This window comes from Mandrillus leucophaeus, unplaced genomic scaffold, assembly GCF_000951045.1.
Source record: "Mandrillus leucophaeus isolate KB7577 unplaced genomic scaffold, Mleu.le_1.0 Scaffold405, whole genome shotgun sequence".
NCBI lineage: Eukaryota > Metazoa > Chordata > Mammalia > Primates > Cercopithecidae > Mandrillus > Mandrillus leucophaeus.
Genome location: NW_012104310.1, coordinates 120,409 through 139,585, shown reverse-complemented (window position 1 = coordinate 139,585; position 19,177 = coordinate 120,409). Strand labels below are relative to the sequence as shown.

The 19,177-nt window shown below is 36.0% G+C and overlaps 1 protein-coding gene across 2 annotated transcripts in view; it reads right to left on the bottom strand.

The window, feature by feature from the left end:
* Positions 1 to 13,890: 13,890 nt before the first annotated feature.
* SMPDL3A (sphingomyelin phosphodiesterase, acid-like 3A) overlaps positions 13,891 to 19,177 on the bottom strand; it is a 22,833-nt gene continuing 17,546 nt past the window's right edge. For both annotated transcript variants that reach the window (XM_011992156.1, XM_011992157.1), the window contains 3 exons: positions 18,116 to 18,296; positions 16,851 to 16,975; positions 13,891 to 14,534 (listed from right to left, as the gene is read on the bottom strand). In XM_011992156.1, coding sequence (XP_011847546.1) covers positions 14,217 to 14,534; positions 16,851 to 16,975; positions 18,116 to 18,296 — 624 coding nt within the window. In that variant the 3' untranslated portion in view covers positions 13,891 to 14,216. The remainder of the gene's footprint in view (positions 14,535 to 16,850; positions 16,976 to 18,115; positions 18,297 to 19,177) is intronic.

Here is a 19,177-nt window from a genome sequence, read left to right as displayed (position 1 = left end):
GACTACTTGTAGAGGACTACGTGCTCACAAACAGGGTGTTCCCCATAAGTCCTGCTCTCGCAAACGAAGCAGGGCGTTCCCGACAAGTCCTGCTCTTGCAAACGAAGCAGGGTGTTCCCAATAAGTCCTGCTCTTGCAAACGAAGCAGGGCGTTCCCAATAAGTCCTGCTCTTGCAAACGAAGCAGGGCGTTGGGGGCCTGTTTATATGTAAACATCTTGAAAATCCAGAAAGTCAGGGAAAGGTCAGAAAAACAACAATGTGTCTTGTGACTTGGCAACATTCCACAAACGACTGTATAAAATAAAGCGGAGCGCGCCATTCGGGGCGGCCGCCATGTTTGTCCTGTCTTGTGTTGTCTTGTGTTTTTCTTTTTTTTTTTTTTGAGACGGAGTCTCGCTCTGTCGCCCGGGCTGGAGTGCAGTGGCCGGATCTCAGCTCACTGCAAGCTCCGCCTCCCGGGTTTACGCCATTCTCCTGCCTCAGCCTCCCGAGTACCTGGGACTACAGGCGCCCGTCACCTCGCCCGGCTAGTTTTTTGTTTTTTTTTAGTAGAGACGGGGTTTCACTGTGTTAGCCAGGGTGGTCTCGATCTCCTGACCTCGTGATCCGCCCGTCTCGGCCTCCCAAAGTGCTGGGATTACAGGCTTGAGCTACCGAGCCCGGCCGTCTTGTGTTGTCTTGTGTGTTCATTCCTTTGTTTAGGAAACACGCGGACCCCAACACTACTCATTGCAAAATTAATATAGGAAATAAAGAAATATTTTGTTTTGGATGATTTCTACAGAGGGACCAGAATCCCTTAAAGAGATGTTGAAAATGGAAAGCAGACATGTTAAGCAAGATTGTCCATTTACAGGCTCAGGAAGAAGCGGAAAATGGCTGTGGGAAAGTAGCAACAATGATTTATACAAATCTTGAACTTGGCTTTTGGGAAAACGAATATATTCTACTCTGTGTTTACAGCATCTAATCCCAATAACCTCTGCAAGAAAGCCTGTAATGAAAGCCGATTACCTCACAACATGCCACTAGAAAGAATGATCCATCTAATTTCCATTATTTACTGAGTTACAAAGGTTACCATGGTTCAGGAAGCCCCATTACAAGCGATGCTAAATATGCAGAGTGTGAATGTAGATTACATAAAGGCACCAGGGATAGCGCTGTATAAAATCTAATGGTTCCTTGTTTTATAGCAACAAAAGTTTGCTTAAAAGGTGAATATAGCAAGAGAGAGAAAAATCTTCAAGAAAACATAATTAAGTTAATCTATATGAAATTTTGTAAGCTACCTAAAACAAGAAGTAGTTTATGACACTGAAACAAAAACAAAAAGGTATTTCAGAGAGCTCGCCATAGCAGAAGGATTGTAAATAAAATAAGTCTCACAAATTTTGTTCCTCATCTTTATAACTTGGTTGAATTATTTCATTTTTCCAAGACACAGACAGGAGGAATGACAACCATTGTAGTCTTAATTTTTGTTCCCTTTTGCTTTGCTTTGTTTTATTTTTTAGGTACAATGTTTTTCTTGAATTAACTTTTTCATATTTTATATTTCGACTTTTTTATTTTAATGCATATATATTTGTATATGTATATGTACATGTATATGCAAACACGTATTTGTATATTCATAAACTACTTTTATCAAATTCAGGATACTTAACATTAATGTAATATTATACTACACACAGTTGATTTTCAATTTTCACCAATTATCTCAATAACATCCTTTATGAAATTTTTTGTGTCAGTCCAAGATCATGCTTTGCACTTACTTGTCAGGTCTCTTTAGTCTCTCTTGACCCGAAATGATTCCTCCGTCTTTTTTTCTTTTTCTTTCATGACATTGACCCTTATGAAGATTACGGGCCGGTTGTTTTGTAGAATGTCCCTCAATGTGAATTTGTCTGATGTTTCCTTAACTGTATGTTCATTTTACATATTTTAGGCAGGAATGGTATATCATTCGTGCATCGCAACAGGAGGATCAGCTATTTGTCCCATTATTAGTGAATTAACTATGAATACTTGGTTAAGGTGGCATCTGCCAGGTTTCTTTACTGGAAAGTCACTGTTTCAGTTTTTGTAATTGGTTTGTGAGCTGTAGAAAGAGATTTTGAGATAATACAATATACTGTTCCTATTCAGATTTTCACTCTATAGTTTTAGCAAACATTGATGATACTTGCTTGAAATAATTATTACTCTGTAGGTTGAAAAATCATTTTAATATCTTTTGAAAAAACTATATTAGTAAAAACTAAGAAAAGAGTTCTGGGTTGTGTCCTTTCTCACTTTTATGCCTTTAGATACGTATTGAGAGATACTTGGACAATTTGATCAAACATAAAATTTAATTGACTTTTTGAGAAATATAGAAATATTTCTTTCCCACTCACATATCTTTGAGTGAAAAGTCTTTCCTCTTGTAAGAGTACCTTAATGTGTGTGTAAGTATGTGTGTGTGGTGTGTGTGCAGCAGTTATTATTCATGTTTCTTCTATTCAGAGAAAGTTCTGGGGCATGATATAAACCATATATCAGTGTGTTTTTCCTAATATAATTGTTGTTCTTGACATGCAATTGTAGGGTTTTTTTTTTTCTTTTCTTAATGAAGGTATTGGTAGATGGGTGTCCAAGGTCTCTCTTAATATCAGATGCTCTGGGGACTTTGATAATCCAGTACCAATACAGAAACTTGAAAACCATTCCATAGACTGGAGCAATCGAGCTTGTAGGAACTAACTGTGCGCCTTCCTTAAAATGGATGCTTACTAGACCATGTTAAATGTGTAACTGACTGAGCCTCATTACATATGTAATGGTCTGTTAGAGGATAAAAGAAAGCTTTCTAACAACATATTTGAGAGTCATTATGCATTTAATATATGAAAATCAAGATTGAAAAATATCTAAAACTTGAAAAAATAGATTTTTACCTTCTCTGAGGTAATGGAAAAAGGATGGGCTCTTTCTTGTATGCTTCCTAAATTATATCTTGGTCAGAAGAAAAAGGAAACCAAAATATAAAATGGGAGCTTTAATGCAATAGAAGCTGATCAAGAAATATCATGTGGCCTTAGTATCAGTTGTGTTTTCAACTCACTGATAACAACGAAACGAGTATGTCCTCATAAGGAGGCCTGTAGCATCAGAAGAGTGTTTGATACTGAGCACTCAAAACAAGCAGACTCAAACAGGTCAAAGAAGCAAGAGGCTTACTGAATACACACAGCATTTGGAACTACTGACAGGCAATCTTGGAAAAAATCCATGGCCTAATTCAATTGTGAAAAAAAACAACTGAAATTGTTTTAGTAGAAGAGTTTATTATCTGTTGCCCTATGAATTTAATGAATTATTCATCAACATGGAAAGTGCTGGAAACTGCATATTTGACTAGTATAATGGAATTATCACTGAACTTGAAGTCAAAAGACTTGGGTTTGAGTTTCAGCTTCTTAATTAGGAATATCTCTTAAGCAGTTTACTTCATCTTTCTGAGCCAACTCTGCCCATAAATAATGTGGTGGATGGACTGAAATGCTTCTGAAACATTAAAATACTAAACGAATTGTGTTAAAAGTCCATGTAGAAGATATATAAAATACTGTGCAGCTTTATTTAACAATTTAAATTTCCTTAATGAGTAATTTATGGATATGAGAAAAGATCAAACTGATTACCCTAATATTTAAAACTCACTAGATATGCCAAAGTGTTTTAGGTTGGGCTTCAGTGTCAAATGACATCTATCTAGCAGCTCTTCTTATTGCTACTCCATGAATTCACAGAATAAGATGAAAAGGCAAAACAAGAATTTAAGCTTTATAAAGGCAGGCATATTTTATCTGTGTTCCCAGTGCCTAAAATAGCACCTCGTATGTAGGAAAAATTCCATAAATATTTGATGAAAGAGTAAGTTAACTAACCAGGACTAAGAGTTGTATTGTTGCCAGAATCTGAAAAGAATTACAACTGACAGTTGGGTGGGAAGACAATTACTGACCCCTGCACAATATATGCTCAAGCAATGAAAATTTGCTGCCTTGAAAGAAAAAGAAAATGCTTTATCTTTACCCCTCTATCTGCTACTGGCACAGAAGTACAAGGCATTTATGATAGCAGCTAGAAATCAAGGAATATACCTCTCACCAGACAGAGTGCAGAAACCTATGTGTTGGTGTCCCTGCAGCCTCAGTAAGTCTATCTCTTTCTATGTAAAATTAGGGACTAAAATCCCTAGAAAATAACTGGGTAAGAATTATGGAAGAGAAATGTTTGTTGAACTCTGGGAGATGTAGTCTCCTTAAATAAAATTATATGTATGTATGGAGTCAAGATGAGCCCAAATACTACTGCCTGTGGGAAATTATGGATTTTCCCATAATTCTGATGTTTTAGCTTCTCAGAAAACCAACGAGTAGAGACAAAAGAAGATACCAACTCAAATCTAGGGGTGGTTTCACTGTAATCCAAATTTCACATTTGGGAGTGGTCACGTAATTTACCATCAAGAATGCAGGGCCCACAGGCAGTCAGTGAGAGCTCTAATCAGGAACTGTTACTCTTTGCTAATTAGCATATTAGATCTCAGAAATGGGTTTTTATAGGTGGATATAATGGCCAGTAGATTAGCATGTAGTATGATGAAACTCTCAATGATGAAATTTAAAATACTTGAAGTATGTAGTTTTGGGTTTTTTGGGTTGTTTGTTTTACAGAGACACTGACTCCTCCTAATATGCATGACAAAGTAGAAGAACCCTGAAAGGCCAAAAATCTTGCCTTTAGGGATAATCCCTTGGACTAAATCTCTACCTCCTCCTACCTCCAGAGGTGAACTAGTGAGGGATCTGAGCAATGCCCCATCAAGGCATGCTAGAATTGGAGTTTACAAAGAAAAGAAATGTGCCCCTATATACATTGACAAAAATATTCTCCCATATTTTGAACTAAGTGAAACAAGTTAATAACATCTCTACGGTAAAAGAACGTGGCTATATATAAAGCTCCGTGTTATCTGCTGTGATACCCAAGGGGATGTCATTGTCAATTCATGCCATTGTCAACCCCTATAAAGCCATTTGGCAGCCCCAGAACCATTGGTTACTTGGATATAACTTCTCTTGTTGCACAGCAACCCAGAGACATAAAGCAAACAGCCTCCCATTATGTAACATTTTGATATTTTCTTTATGATTTTTTTTTTGAATTTTTTTTTTCAATCCTGCCTTAAAATACCCTCCTGGTGGGGTGCAGTGGCTCATGCCTGTAATCACAGAACTTTGGGAGCTGAGGCAGGTGGATCACTTGAGGCCAGGAGTTTGAAACAAGTTTTGGCAATATGGTGAAGCCATGTCTCTACTAAAAATACAAAAATTAGCTAGTCTCAAAACTCAGTCTCTAAATAAATAAATTCTTTTTTTAAAGAATTATTTTTAAAAATATTACTACTCTTGATTACTGAGTTTTTGTCACCTCCTTAAATTTCGCACCTGTGATAAGTGCCTCACTATCCTGATTCTGAGCATCTGAGTCTACAAAGCTGAAATGTCTTGTCTCTAGAATGTGAGCATTTGGTTCTAGCAAATCTTTCATTCAGGGTAGAGATCAAAGCACTTCATGGCTGGAGAACTGGAGCTATCCAGAAACTATAAAATGAGTTGTACAAAATATTTGTTGTAATTTTTGTTTTATATGTTCTCTTACTAATCAATATTTAGTTAATAAATGCCTGTATATGTGGTATAATTTGGCTGAAGTTTGCTTTCACTTTTACTTGAAATCCAAGAATTTTGGGATGGCTACCATTTCTACCAAAAAGAAAGAGTAAGTTGACTTAAGTCAACCACAACAAGCAAGTAGACAATGACTAGAATGGAGAATAAGGTATATTTTATTTTACTACATTTTGCAACACTTACTATGTGCCGGACATTGTTATGCTTTTAAACAATTAACTCTAATTGTCACAACACCACTCTATGTGAAGTACTATTACTATTTCTACTTCACAAGTGAAAAACACTCTTTTCTTTCTCGTGGTAAAATACAGAAATAAGTGTACATCATTTGAAGCTGACTGACAGAAAAGGTCCACCATGAATATTATAGAAAAATAACAACAAAAGGAAAGAAAACACTACCCTTAAGACTCACAGGGGTATTACATTTCTAAAATAGTTCATCGTGAGAACCAAAAATAAATTAAAGAAACTTATTAAAAGCCTCAATTGAGTGCAGAAAACTATAAATCAAAACTACAAAAAAACACAACTCAAAACTACAAAGAACTGGGCAAAATGTGCCAGCTCAATCAACAAAATTTCTATACTATATATTCTTTTTATTTGTCTACTTAAGTATTTATCTTCCCTTTTGTTTCATATTTTAATTATCTTGGTACTCCATACCTAGCTCAGGCCCTGCACATAACAGGGCTCCAAGAAAATGCTTGATGAGTAAATGTATGAGCCCACTCCTCCCTTTTACGAAAATAGTTGTTGAACATAGGAGTGACTTAAATAAACACATTTGTAGCCTCTAAACAAAGAAACCCCAAATTTAATTATCTGTGGCTTACAGATACCCATTGAAGAAGATAAATAGAATCTTAAATGTGCACTTATTGAAGTAATATTGTTTTGCTTCCAAAGCACAAAAATTTCAAATGAAAAATTTTGGTTCTTTCTGGTGAAACAAACATATTGATTAAAATATAAATAATTAGTAAATGGCATTTTGAATTTTTAAAGTCATTTTTTATATTCAGGGGATTTAATATTTATGTATTCTAAAATAGTTACTATCAACCCTTCCCTAACAAAAGATTATAAAAAACTACATACATTTCAGCTAAAGATTCTACCTAGATTCAAAGGGAAATTGTGATTAATGAATTTTCAGGTGAATAGAAACTACCTCCTGTTGTTGCTATGGTTCTTTGACACCACTTGGCAGCAATTTAAGGGCTTAACAGGAAAGAAGACAAATGAACACTGTAGGAAAATGCTCCACAAATAACACTAGTCATTGTTCCAAACACAATTCCATTTGCAGTCTGAGTGATCTGAGAATAAATGCTTTGAAGGAACATCCATAAAAATGGATTTTGTAAGTATCAGAAAGGTACCTCAACACTGATCAGCGAAATAATAAAATCTGCCAATGAAAGTAATCAGAAAATAGATTTTTCTTCCATATTATGATAATCATTTCCATGTTTATATAATTACATGGTTTTAGACAAAGTAGTTATTTTAGTAACTTTTCATCGTTCTTCCCAAATATTTAAAACTCAAGTGGACATCTTTGTAATATAGTTGACAGTATTTCCAGCATTTTTGTTTTGTGCCTTGACAATCACAGCCTCTATAAATTAGTGCTCTGGGAATGAAGTCCATTACACTGAAAGTGACCCTGTAATAAGACATTAATTATTAAATCAATTTTGTTATGTGTGGTGTGTTCAAAGACAATCAATGTTACTTCGAAGCTGTACACAAGCAGACACACAGACACACACACATGCACAGATGTTGTACTAGAGCAAGCTCTACCCGAGCAGGAATCTTTGTCTATTATGCTCAGTGCTGTATCACTAATACCTCATTTGAGCATCTAATAATATTAAAAATAGTATCAATATTTCTAATTTCTTATAATGCTAACTCTGTCCAGAAACTGGAATATGCATTATACGTTTTTATTTAACCACCACCACAAAGTTGTAAATTAGGTGATATTATAACCTTCATTTATTTGATGAGGCAGATTGAATTACAGATAGGTAAATAACTTGGCTGCAATTAAAAAAATTGGAGGAGCTGGGTTCAGTCTCATATGCCTCTAACTAGAAGTTCTGGCCATCATTGCTTTATTATATCACCTCCAAATTACCTCCTAGTCACTCAGTCTTCATCACTATCAGAACATGAGAGAATATTTTGTCTTTTCTTTTCTAATAACTCAATATCCCCATCTTTCTCAGTTCCAGTTCACTTTCCCCAACCCTCCAATGCCAGAATCCATCCTCTCTGTCTGAACTGGAACAAGGTGCACTCAGTCATGTAGAATGGTGACTCATCAACTCATTACACTTTAGAGTAAATGATTTTCAATAAATTGCCTCACCCAAACATTTCTATCTTAAACCATTCATCTCTGCTGCTCAACGTTTATCTATTTCTAAAGGAATTCAGACATCTGCAAGTAATTGAGAAAAACATTTCTGAAAATAAGAATAATGTCATTCATTCAATACTTTTTATTACAAAATTTACTGTTATGCAGTGAAATTTGCCCCCTTGAAAATTCATATGCTGAGACCCTAACCCATAATGTGACTCCATTTACAGATAGGGCCTTTAAGGAAGTAATTAAGGTTAAGTGAGGCTATAACACTGGGGTCCTAATTTGATTGGACTAGTGTCCTTATAAGAAGAGAAAAAGACCAGAGCTCACTCACTTCTGGGCTTACATGCTGTCTCTCTGAGAGCACACAGAGGAAAGGCCATGTGGGGACACCAAGAGAAGGCAGCTGTCTGCAGGCCAAGGAGAGAGGCCCCACCAGAAACTGACCCTGCTGGAGCCTTGATCTTGGCGTGTCCAGAACTGTGAGAAATTTGTCTTGTTTAAACCACCCAGTCCGTGGATTTTACTGTGGTGCCAGGCACAATAAAATTCCTTACCTATTTGTCAAGCACTGTGTTAGACAGTAGGGATACAAAGTCAAGTAAAGCAGAGCCCTTATTTGCTCAGAAGTAATGGCGGTGAGGAAAATAGAGAAAAGGAGGTGTGATCAGTGGCACTCCTGATTGTAAGTAAAGTGCTGCGATGGCCTCAAGAAGAAAAGATTAATTATACCTAAAAACATTAGATAAGTCTTAACAACAGAGGTAAATTTTATGTTGGGTCTTCTTGAAAAATAATAGTTTTGGAGAGGAAGAAATAGGGTAGTTTAGACTGGAAAAGGAATAATATGAGAAAAGGTAAAGATATGGGTATTGCATTTGTGTTTAGAAACTGACAATCTGTTTTAATTAATTAGAATAAGGCTGGTGATGGGAGATGTAGGAGTCTGCACTGAGAATGAAAAAAAAAGCTACAGAAACCAATAGAGCCATATCAATCCCTGGTCTTGTATGAAACGGAGTCCTCCAGGCCTACAAGGCAATGGTCAGGGGATATTCTCAGCCATCTTCCTAAATCATTAATTCTTAAAAGTTTGAGGACACCAAACTTTCCAACGGAAATGCATTATGTATAGAACAGAATGCAAAGGATCTGGAGTTTTATAATAAAAGATAAAAAGTTTATATTGCTTTAAATTTTTTAAATTAAAGAACAAATACATATTATAGAAAGAAATTCATTCTATTAATGAGTAAGGATGCTGAATCATGCTGATGTTTAATAAGGATAATTTTGTACAATAGGAACTTTAGGTATGTCTTCGAAAATTGAAGTCATAGAATAGACATGATCCTTATCTTTTCACTATTTTGTCCAGTGTTCCATGGAGTGATTACCCACATTATGCTAATCCATATAATTGCTCCAAGGAGAACTAATCCAAGTAGGGGATTCTAAATGAGAAGGGAACCCATTCTCCACCAAAAAAATTAGAGCGCTCATCAATAATTTAATTAAAGCTATTTCTAGCAAGGTGTAGTGGCATGCACCTGTAGTCCCAGCTACTCAGCAGGCTGAGGTGGGAGGATCACTGGAGTCCAGGAGTTCAAGAGAACACCATCTCTTTCTATATATACATAAAATTTAATAACATATAGTTATATATTATTAATATAATACATATTATGTTATATATAAAACCCTCTCTCTATATATTGTATTTTATATATATAGAACTACCCATATATAAATATAATATATATTTTATCTATAGAAAAATATATAAATATGTATATCTTTGTAATACAGAAATATATCAATATATAATATATATTATACATGTGTAGAGAGAAAGAGAGGTTTTATATATATATACACACACATATAGAGAGAAAGAGGGGAGTTATAGCTATTAAATATATGTTTATATATAAAACCTCTCACTATATATATTTTACATATATAAAACGTCTCTCTATATGTACATGTATGTATATAGAGAGAGCCTCTATGTAATATATAAATATATAAATATTTATATATAAATATAATATATAAAAATCTACAGAGGCCCTCTCTATATAATAAATATATGATTATATATTTACTATGCATATTCAATATAACTGTACAATAAATATATAATAGTTAACATGTATATTCTATTTAAATTTATAATAAATATATAATGCATATTTTATATATAATTTCAGGTCCTTTGCATATGTATATACACATATATACACACACATATAGACAGAGGTTTTTATTCATATATATAAAACCCTTGTACACTGTTGATGGGAATGTAAATTAGTACAGCCACTATGGAGAACAGTATGGAGGTTTCTAAAAAATAACAAAAAAAAATCCTACAAATAGAACTACCATATGATCCAGCAATCCCACTGCTAGGTATATATCCAAAGGAAAGAAAATTGATGCATCAAAGAGATATCTGTACTCCCATGTTTATTACAGCACTATTCATGGTAGCCAACGTAGGAAATCACACTGTTTCTCAAGGATGAATGGATAAGGAAAATGTGATACATATAAACAATGGAATATTATTCAGCCATAAAAATATGAAATCTTGTGATTTGCAACAACATAGAAGAATGTGGAGGACATTATGTGAAGTGAAATAAGTCAGGCAGAGGAAGACAAATACAGCATGTTCCCACTCATATGTGGGAAGTAAACAAATCTGAATTCATAGAGATGGAGAGCAGAATGATGGTTACCAGAGGCTGGGAATTGTAGTCGGCGGGGTGGGACAGAATGAAGAGGGGATAGTTAATGGGTACAAAAATACAGTTGGATAGAAGAAATGAGATTTAGTGTTTGGTAGCAAAATAGGACAACTATAGTTGATAAGAGTTTATTGTGTATTTCCAAATAACTAAAAGAGTAGAATTGGAATTTCCTAACACAAAGAAATAATACCTGCTTAGGGTGATGGGTATCCCAATTACCCTGATTTGATCATTACACATTGTCTGCTTGTATTACAATATCACATGCACTCTATAACTATTAGGTATCCATAATAATTAAAATTAAAACAAATTTTAAAAACACAAAGCATCTTATCTGTCCTTTCCTTTATCTCCTCAACATTTGTCTAGCGTGGTTTAGGCAGTATCAGAAGGGATGGGGCAGATAATACACTTCTAGAAGTAAGTCATGTTTATCTGTAACAATTTCTTTTTTCTCTTTTTTGAGAGGGAGTCTCTCTCTTGTTGCCCAGGCTGGAGTGGAGTGGCGCAATCTCGGCTCACTGCAGCCTCCGCCTTCTGGGTTCAAGCGATTCTCCTGCTTCAGCCTCCTGAGTAGCTGGAATTACAGGCACCCGCCACCATGCCCAGTTAATTCTTGTATTTTTAGTAGAGACGGGATTTCACCATGTAGGCGAGGCTAGTCTCAAACTCCTGACCTCAGGTGATCCACCCGCCTTGGCCTCCCAAAGTGCTGGGATTACAAGTGTGAGCCACTGCGCTGGGTGTGAGGCATCACTCCCAGTCCCCTTTTTTCCTACCAATATATGGTTAATGTTCATTCAAAACCATTTTCAAAGTAGCAGTGTCTTTATGTTTATGAATTTGCCAAAGCACTTTATGATACAGTTTATGAATTTGCCAAAGCACCACCAATAAACAGAGGCAAATTAAGATAAGTTTTACTGTGGACATAATAAAATTCATAATTTATCTGAACATAATCTGAAATAAACCACAATAAATAATTGTAACATGCTCTGGTTTTACAATGGAAAGATCAGTTTAACTGTTGATAATGTCCCTAAATGTCACTCAGATTTTAAAATCATTTATTTCTATTTCAAGAAGAAAGTAAACTGAATACAAAAATGTGTAATTAAAAATGTAAAAACTCTAGAATAAAGTAGGATAGACCCTGAATATTCACTGCACCAAACTCCCAACAGATGCAGAAATTTTCTCCACAATAACCCTGCAAACATTTCCGGTGCTGGGGCTCATTTTCCAAGTCAGCTAAAACCATATTTGCTTTTCACTGTTTCTAAATTTTCCTACATATTGCAAACTTGTTTTCTTAGAACCTCTGTCCATAAGTATGAGAATATGTGAATATTGTATATTTCTAAATAACTAAAATAGTATAATTGGATTGTTTGTAACACAAAGGATAAATGCTTGAGGGTATAGATACCCCATTTTCCATGACGTGATTATTACGCATTGCATGCCTGTATCAAAATATCTCATGTACCCCATAGATATATACACCTACTAAGTACTCATAAAAATTAAAAATTAAAAAAAGTATGAATACACAATCTAGTCATTTGAATATACCAACTTTAAATATAATTGCAGGCATGAAGTTTTCTAAATGATGTGACTATTTTATAACGCATTTTTGCTTTGCTTCAGCATTCTCACTTTTAAAACATACTAATTTATGTGTTGAAACCTAAAAAGTAAAAATTTTAAAAGAAAGTTTACCTAACGAATCATGATTGTTTCTTAGATATGATATCTTTGTTTTATAATACTTATTTTATTAGCTCTCTGGAAATCAGGATAATTTGGTTTCATTATTATGCAATGTTACATCTAAAAGACATTTTAATATATGAAGTCAAGCCAGTCATAAGGATGATGAGTTCCATTCTCCTCAATCTAAGGTTGTTCATTTTATATCTTGACAAAGACTCTCTCTTTTGACCAAAACTTTAGTCAGGCTCCTCCAATTCCTCTGCTTGATTAGGCCAACACTGGGCTTCCTTCTTTGTTCTTGTAGGATCCAGTTTGAGCAAGAATCCTGTTAAGTTGGCTTAGGGAGAATGCCCCACCCTTGGTATCTGACCACCCTTGATACCCTATCACGCTGGCCTGCCTTCAGCAATAATCCTATGAAGTTGGTATAGCCAGAAACCTCTTACCTTTGATGTTTTTTCGTCCTGGTAATTTTCCATTCACTAATCCCCGCCCTGCTCCTTGGTTATAAATCCCCACTCAGCCTTGTTGAAGTCAGAACTGAGTCCACTGTCTCTGCCTCACTGTGAGATTCCATTGCAGTGGTCCCTATACCTCTCACTGGGGTCTACCTTGGATAACGTCTGCCTTAACATCTTTAACAAGTGTCATGATGAGTTTTTTTTTTTTTCTTTAACAGTCTTCTCCAGTATGCCAAAAAATTGGGATATACAATCTTCTCTTCCTTTAAATCCCCCAGTCCCTCCCACTCTCCCCTCCATTTCTACTTTAATTCTCCTACTTAACCTGAAAGCAGAAAACAGCTTGAGCCATTGGAGAGTCCTAAAAACAATCCCATTAAATAAAAGGCTCATTTTTGTCCTGTCTTGGAATACTGTGACAAAGAAAATGCCATCACTGCAATCTAGGATGTTTCTTTGAAAAAAACTCATAGCTTTCAATTCATTTCAACAATTATTTACTAGGTACCAGGCACTAGACTAGGACCAGGCCTTATGTTAGTACTACAGTTGCAATAAGTATGTGTGACATTCTCATCCTTAAAAGTTAGCAATGCCAAAGACTCACAGAATGAAGAAAGCTAGGCAATACATGCCCTGTGATGTTTGAGCATGGTCCTAATGATCATGGTATTTTCCCAAGAGTAGATACTGCATGTAAACCGTGGTAATCTCTGTATACATATGAGAGGTAAACAACTTGGACCTCAGTTAACACATAGATTTTAACTAAAATTATCATGTTAAGAAAACTTCATCGTATTTAGAGATAAAGAATTTGCTTTATTGTATAAATGACAATTTCAACAGGGTATAAATTAGGTATAATTATATAAACTGAATATTTACATCCAATTTACATCCATTTTTCTATTAATGAGCAGTTTTAATATATAATACAATTCAGAATGATAAAGATATCTACATTTAGGTATCAAAAAAAGAAAAATCAAAGAAAGAAAGAAAGAAAAAAGCAAAGACAGGAAGTCTACTTGCCCACTCAGTAATTAACAAAGATTTATGTAAAATTCCCACAAATTGATCTCAGAATCAGAGCAGCATTTTCTATTAACAAAAACTGTGAAATACTAGTAACTGTGCTTTATATAAAGCTGTTTGAGGCAATCTACATAGGAAATATTATCAAGATTCATAATTGCACAAATCTGAAAGGCCTTACATGTCTTATCACATATTACGCTGCTGTCATAACTCACAAAGAAGTAATTGTAGTATTTTATAAACTGCTTACTGTCTATGATTGCAAATTGTTTAGCTAATCCGTATAAACTTTCCGGCTGCAAATCTTCAATGTCATAGGTCTGGGTCAGGATATACTCCAGCTTCCAGATGGACTCTCCCTTTAGATTCGCCTCTGTCAGATTCAAGTAATACTGCAACATATCCTGCAGTTAAGAACAGTAACGAAACCTGGTTCACTTTTTGGCACATAAGGCATTGTACAACAAGAAGTGTTCATGTTTAAATTTCTGTGACATTTCAGGCTGGGCGCTGTGGCTCATGCCTATAATCCCAGCACTTTGAGGGGCTGTGGCGGGTGGGTTACCTGAGGTCAGGAGTTTGAGACCAGCTTGACCAACATGGTGAAACCCCATCTCTACTAAAAATACACACACACACACACACACACACACACACACACACACACACACAAATTAGCCGGGCATGGTGGTGGGTGCCTGTAATCCCAGCTACTCAGGAGGCTGGGGCAGAAGAATTGCTGGAATCCGGGAGGCAGAGGTGGCGGTAAACCGAGATTATGAGATTGCGCCACTGCACTCCAGCCTGGGTGACAGCAAGACTTCGAAGAAGGGAAGGGAAGGGAAGGGGAGGGGAGGGGAGGGGAGGGAAGGGAAGGGAAGGGAAGGGAAGGGAAAAAGGAAAGGAAAAAGAAAAGGAAAAAGGAAAGGAAATCTGTGGCTACTTTGGTAGCTTGAAATTGTCCATGATGTGAGTATTTCTGTCATGAATATTGGCAAACACTACAAATTAAGGCACTTTTCCCCTCAGTGAACCAGTTGTTAAACAATTGTCAGTACTCCAGTATATGTGTGGTAATCTAGGCTTTATATCTAAACAAAGATAAATATTTGGAATGTGCATACTTACATTTTTGGCTTTTTCAAAAAAATGGAGTCTTACTATATACATAGTTGTATTTTAAGAAATTATTTAGAAATTATACAAGAAATTATTTTTATATTTTTAGAAATTATTTAGTGCTATATCAGGAGAATATTCCCACATCGGTACATATGTACACATGTGGGAAGATTCTCCTGATATAGCACTAAATAATTTCTAAGTTATTTATTATACAGCGGGGTCTGAACCTCAGATGCTGTGTATTAGATATATAAACATATATATAGATGGATATATACGTGTGTGTGGATGTATATATCTGAGGTTCAGATCCAAAATTAGGCAACTGAAAGTTATAGAAAAAAATTCTTTTGGACTAATTTATCACACAATTGTTTCATTTCCCCAGACCAGATTTCTGCCACTGTACCTCCTCCCTCTGTTATTCCAAGGAATAACAGAACCATCACCTATTTAAATTCATCTAGAAAAAAAAAAAAAGCAGTTATACCAATAATGGCTTTAACTGAAGTGAATTATTTTGAAATTATGTTTCTAGAAAGGGGAAGTTACCCAAATTGAAGTACCCATAAGCTAAATGGCCAGTCTTTTGTGCTAAATTGTTCTAAAGCAGGGAGCCATGAAGCTGCTCCAAAGAGCTTTTGTCCTCAATATCCAATTCAATTTTTTTTCCTTTAAAAGAATTTTTTGGGTGGGCCCAGTGGCTCACATCTGTAATACCAGCAATTTGGAAGGCCAGTGTGGGAAGATCACTTGAGCCCAAGAGTTCGAGACCAGCCTGGACAACACAGGGAGACTCCCCCCGCTCCATCTCTACAATAGGAATATAAAAATTAGCTGGGCATGGTGGTGCATGACTGTAGTCCTGCCTACGTGGGAAGCTGAGGTGGCAGGATCACTTTAGCCCAGGAGTTTGAGGCTGCTGTAAGCTATGATCACACTACTACACTTCAGCCTGGGTAACAGAACACGAACTTGAAAATAAAATCTTGTTTGTTAACATTTATTAAGCATTTAGTATGAGCCAAACCTGGGTTACAAAACAAGAACAAGAAAATAGAATCTTGTTTAACATTTATTAAGCATTTAGTATGAGCCAAGCATTTTTCTAAGTGCTTTACATAGATTTGTTCATACAATCCTCATAGCAACTTAGTGAATTAAATAATATTTTAATTCCCATTTCATGGAGAAATACACTGGGACACAGAGAGGTTTAAAAATAATGGTTCATGAGAGGGAATGGTAACGGAGCCTACACTCTTCTTCATACTTATATTCCGGAGAAGAAGAATGAACATGGTTTAGTGAAACAGTATGTATACAAGTCCACAAACCTGGCACTAACCAATGAAAGCATCTAAATAAATGTGAAGTCCTTAGAAGAATAGAAACAGCCTTCCAAAGACTAACTTCATCAGCTCACACTTAGTAAGTCCTGGTAACATTGCAAGTATAAAAAAGAAGAAGGATGCAAGGAGATTTCAACATAAAATACATCTCACATGACTGTCCTGAGAAAAATTCAACTACACTAATGAAAACTACAAAGATATGCATAAATATGGGGTCAACTCTGAAATCTGCCAACTTACCAATAATTTATAATCACGAGGATCATACTGAAATAGTCTGATACCAGGATTGTTGGTCTGTTTTTCTAAAACACTCTTCACTGGTGTAACAGCAGGAGCCACAAACAAAGAATTTACTGGACTTCCTGAACAAAACATATGCACATAAACAAACATTTTTAAATAATAGAGTTTAATTATATTAAAAATATAAACAGGTTCCAGATTAAGAGATCAACAGATAAAGCCAAGTGATATGTGATCATTGATGGATACTGACTTGAAACAACCATAAAGAGACAATTTTGAGAAAATAGGGGTATTTTTGTTACTGATACCAGATAATTATTGTTGATTTTGTTAAGTAAGTTTGTGGTTATGTAAATTATCCGTATATTTTAGCAATGAATATAGAATATGTAGTGCTGAAATAGATCCGGTGTTTGAGATTCACTTTCAAATACTCCAGCAAGAAAATTAAAAGAATATAAGGCCAGGTGCGGTAGCTCAGACCTGTAATCCCAGCACTTTGGGAGGCCGAGGCAGGCAGATCACTAGGTCAAGAGATCAAGACCTTTCTGGCCAACATGATGAAATTAGCTGGGCATGGTGACACACATGTAGTCCCAGCTACTCAGGAGGCTGAGGCAGGATAATCGCTTGAACCAGGGAGGCGGAGGTTGCAATGAGCCGAGATCACAGGGGGCATTGCAGCCTGGCAACAGAGCGAGACTCTATCTCAAAAAAGAAAAGTGAAAAATCTTGATAGATGTTGAATTTGAGTGATGAGTACATGGGGGTTTGTTTGTATCCTTCTCTCTGCTTATATATGTATCAATAAGAACTTGCAAGTAAGAGCTTAATATATTTTATTTTAAGCTGTTGTGTAAATTGTGCTTTGCTTTCTAAATTCTGAGAAATAAAACAAGTAACATCAAAAGAAACTTGAGTGTAGCAGTTAAAATAGAGTGATATTTCTTTAAACTCGAAGATTCAAAAGAAAATTTGAGTGAGCTGAGGGTTTCTGTGGCTTTTGTGTTGACAGCAAATAAATAACGCTGGCCCCGTGGAGCTAACAGGAGCTTATGTTGAAGAAATCCAGCTGCAGGCCTAATGTTATGATTTGGACACTCATCATACAACCATTGAGGATAATTCAGAAAAGGCTAGTGCTGGCAGATTTTTAAATAAAATGTTTAATTTACTCAATCAGCAAATTGACTAGATATTCACCGCTTTGCTCTAGACTCTTAGACTGGGGAGATGCAAACACAGCATTACATTACCTTTTTTATCTGAAAGAACCATAATGCTGTCTCGGTGAGTGTGTCCATAAAATTGTCCTGCAATGACGTCACTGTATTTTCGAAAAATATCTATCAATTTCTCATTATAGTATTCTCTGATTGCTGTGATGTTCTGTGAATACGGCAGATACCCCACTGGAACATGTGCTATGATGTACACCTGGAAAAAGAAACACAAGGAGGCCTCATGAGAATCTTTCTGCACATTCGTCACAACCAAATGACATTTGGATACCCAAGATTGAAAGTATATTAATTAAAATTTACAAAGCAAATATGTCGTCTCTTCTATTTATAACAAAAAGACAAAATTATAAAACTATTAAGGTCACTATATCTGCACACTCTTGATGATATAAGGCAACTGTGACTTCAGTCACAATGTTTTGAACTGGCCTCTTTGTATACCAGTAGATGTCTACTAATCCTAAAAGCAGCAAAAGCAAGACAAAATAAAACTTGCAATGCAAGGTGACTCAGGCCTGTAATCCCAGCACTTTGGGATGCCAAAGCAGAGTTCGAGCCGCCCAGAGTTTGAGACCAGCCTGAGCAACATGGTGCAATTTTGCCTCTACAAAAAATAACAGAAAAAAAAATTAGCTTGGTGTGGTGGCATGCACCTGTAGTCCCACCTACTCAGGATGCTGAGGTGGGAGAAATACTGGAGCCCAGGAGGTTGAAGCTGCAGTGAGCCATGATCGCACCACTGCACTCTAGCCTGGGCAACAGAGTGAGACCCCTGTCTCTTTAAAAAAAAAAAAAAATTAAAACTAAAATGAGTTGGCCAGGCATAGTGGCTCACACCTGTAATCCCAGCACTTTGGAAGGCCGAGATGGGTGGATCACCTAGGTCAGTAGTTCGAGACCAACCTGGCCAACATGGTAAAACCCCATCTCTACTAAAAATACAAAAATTAGCCAGATGTGGTGATGGGTGCCTGTAATTCCAGCTACTGGGAAGGCTGAGGCAGGAGAATCGCTTGCACCTGGGAGGCAGAGGTTGCAGTGAGCCAAGACCACGCCATTACACTCCAGTCTGGG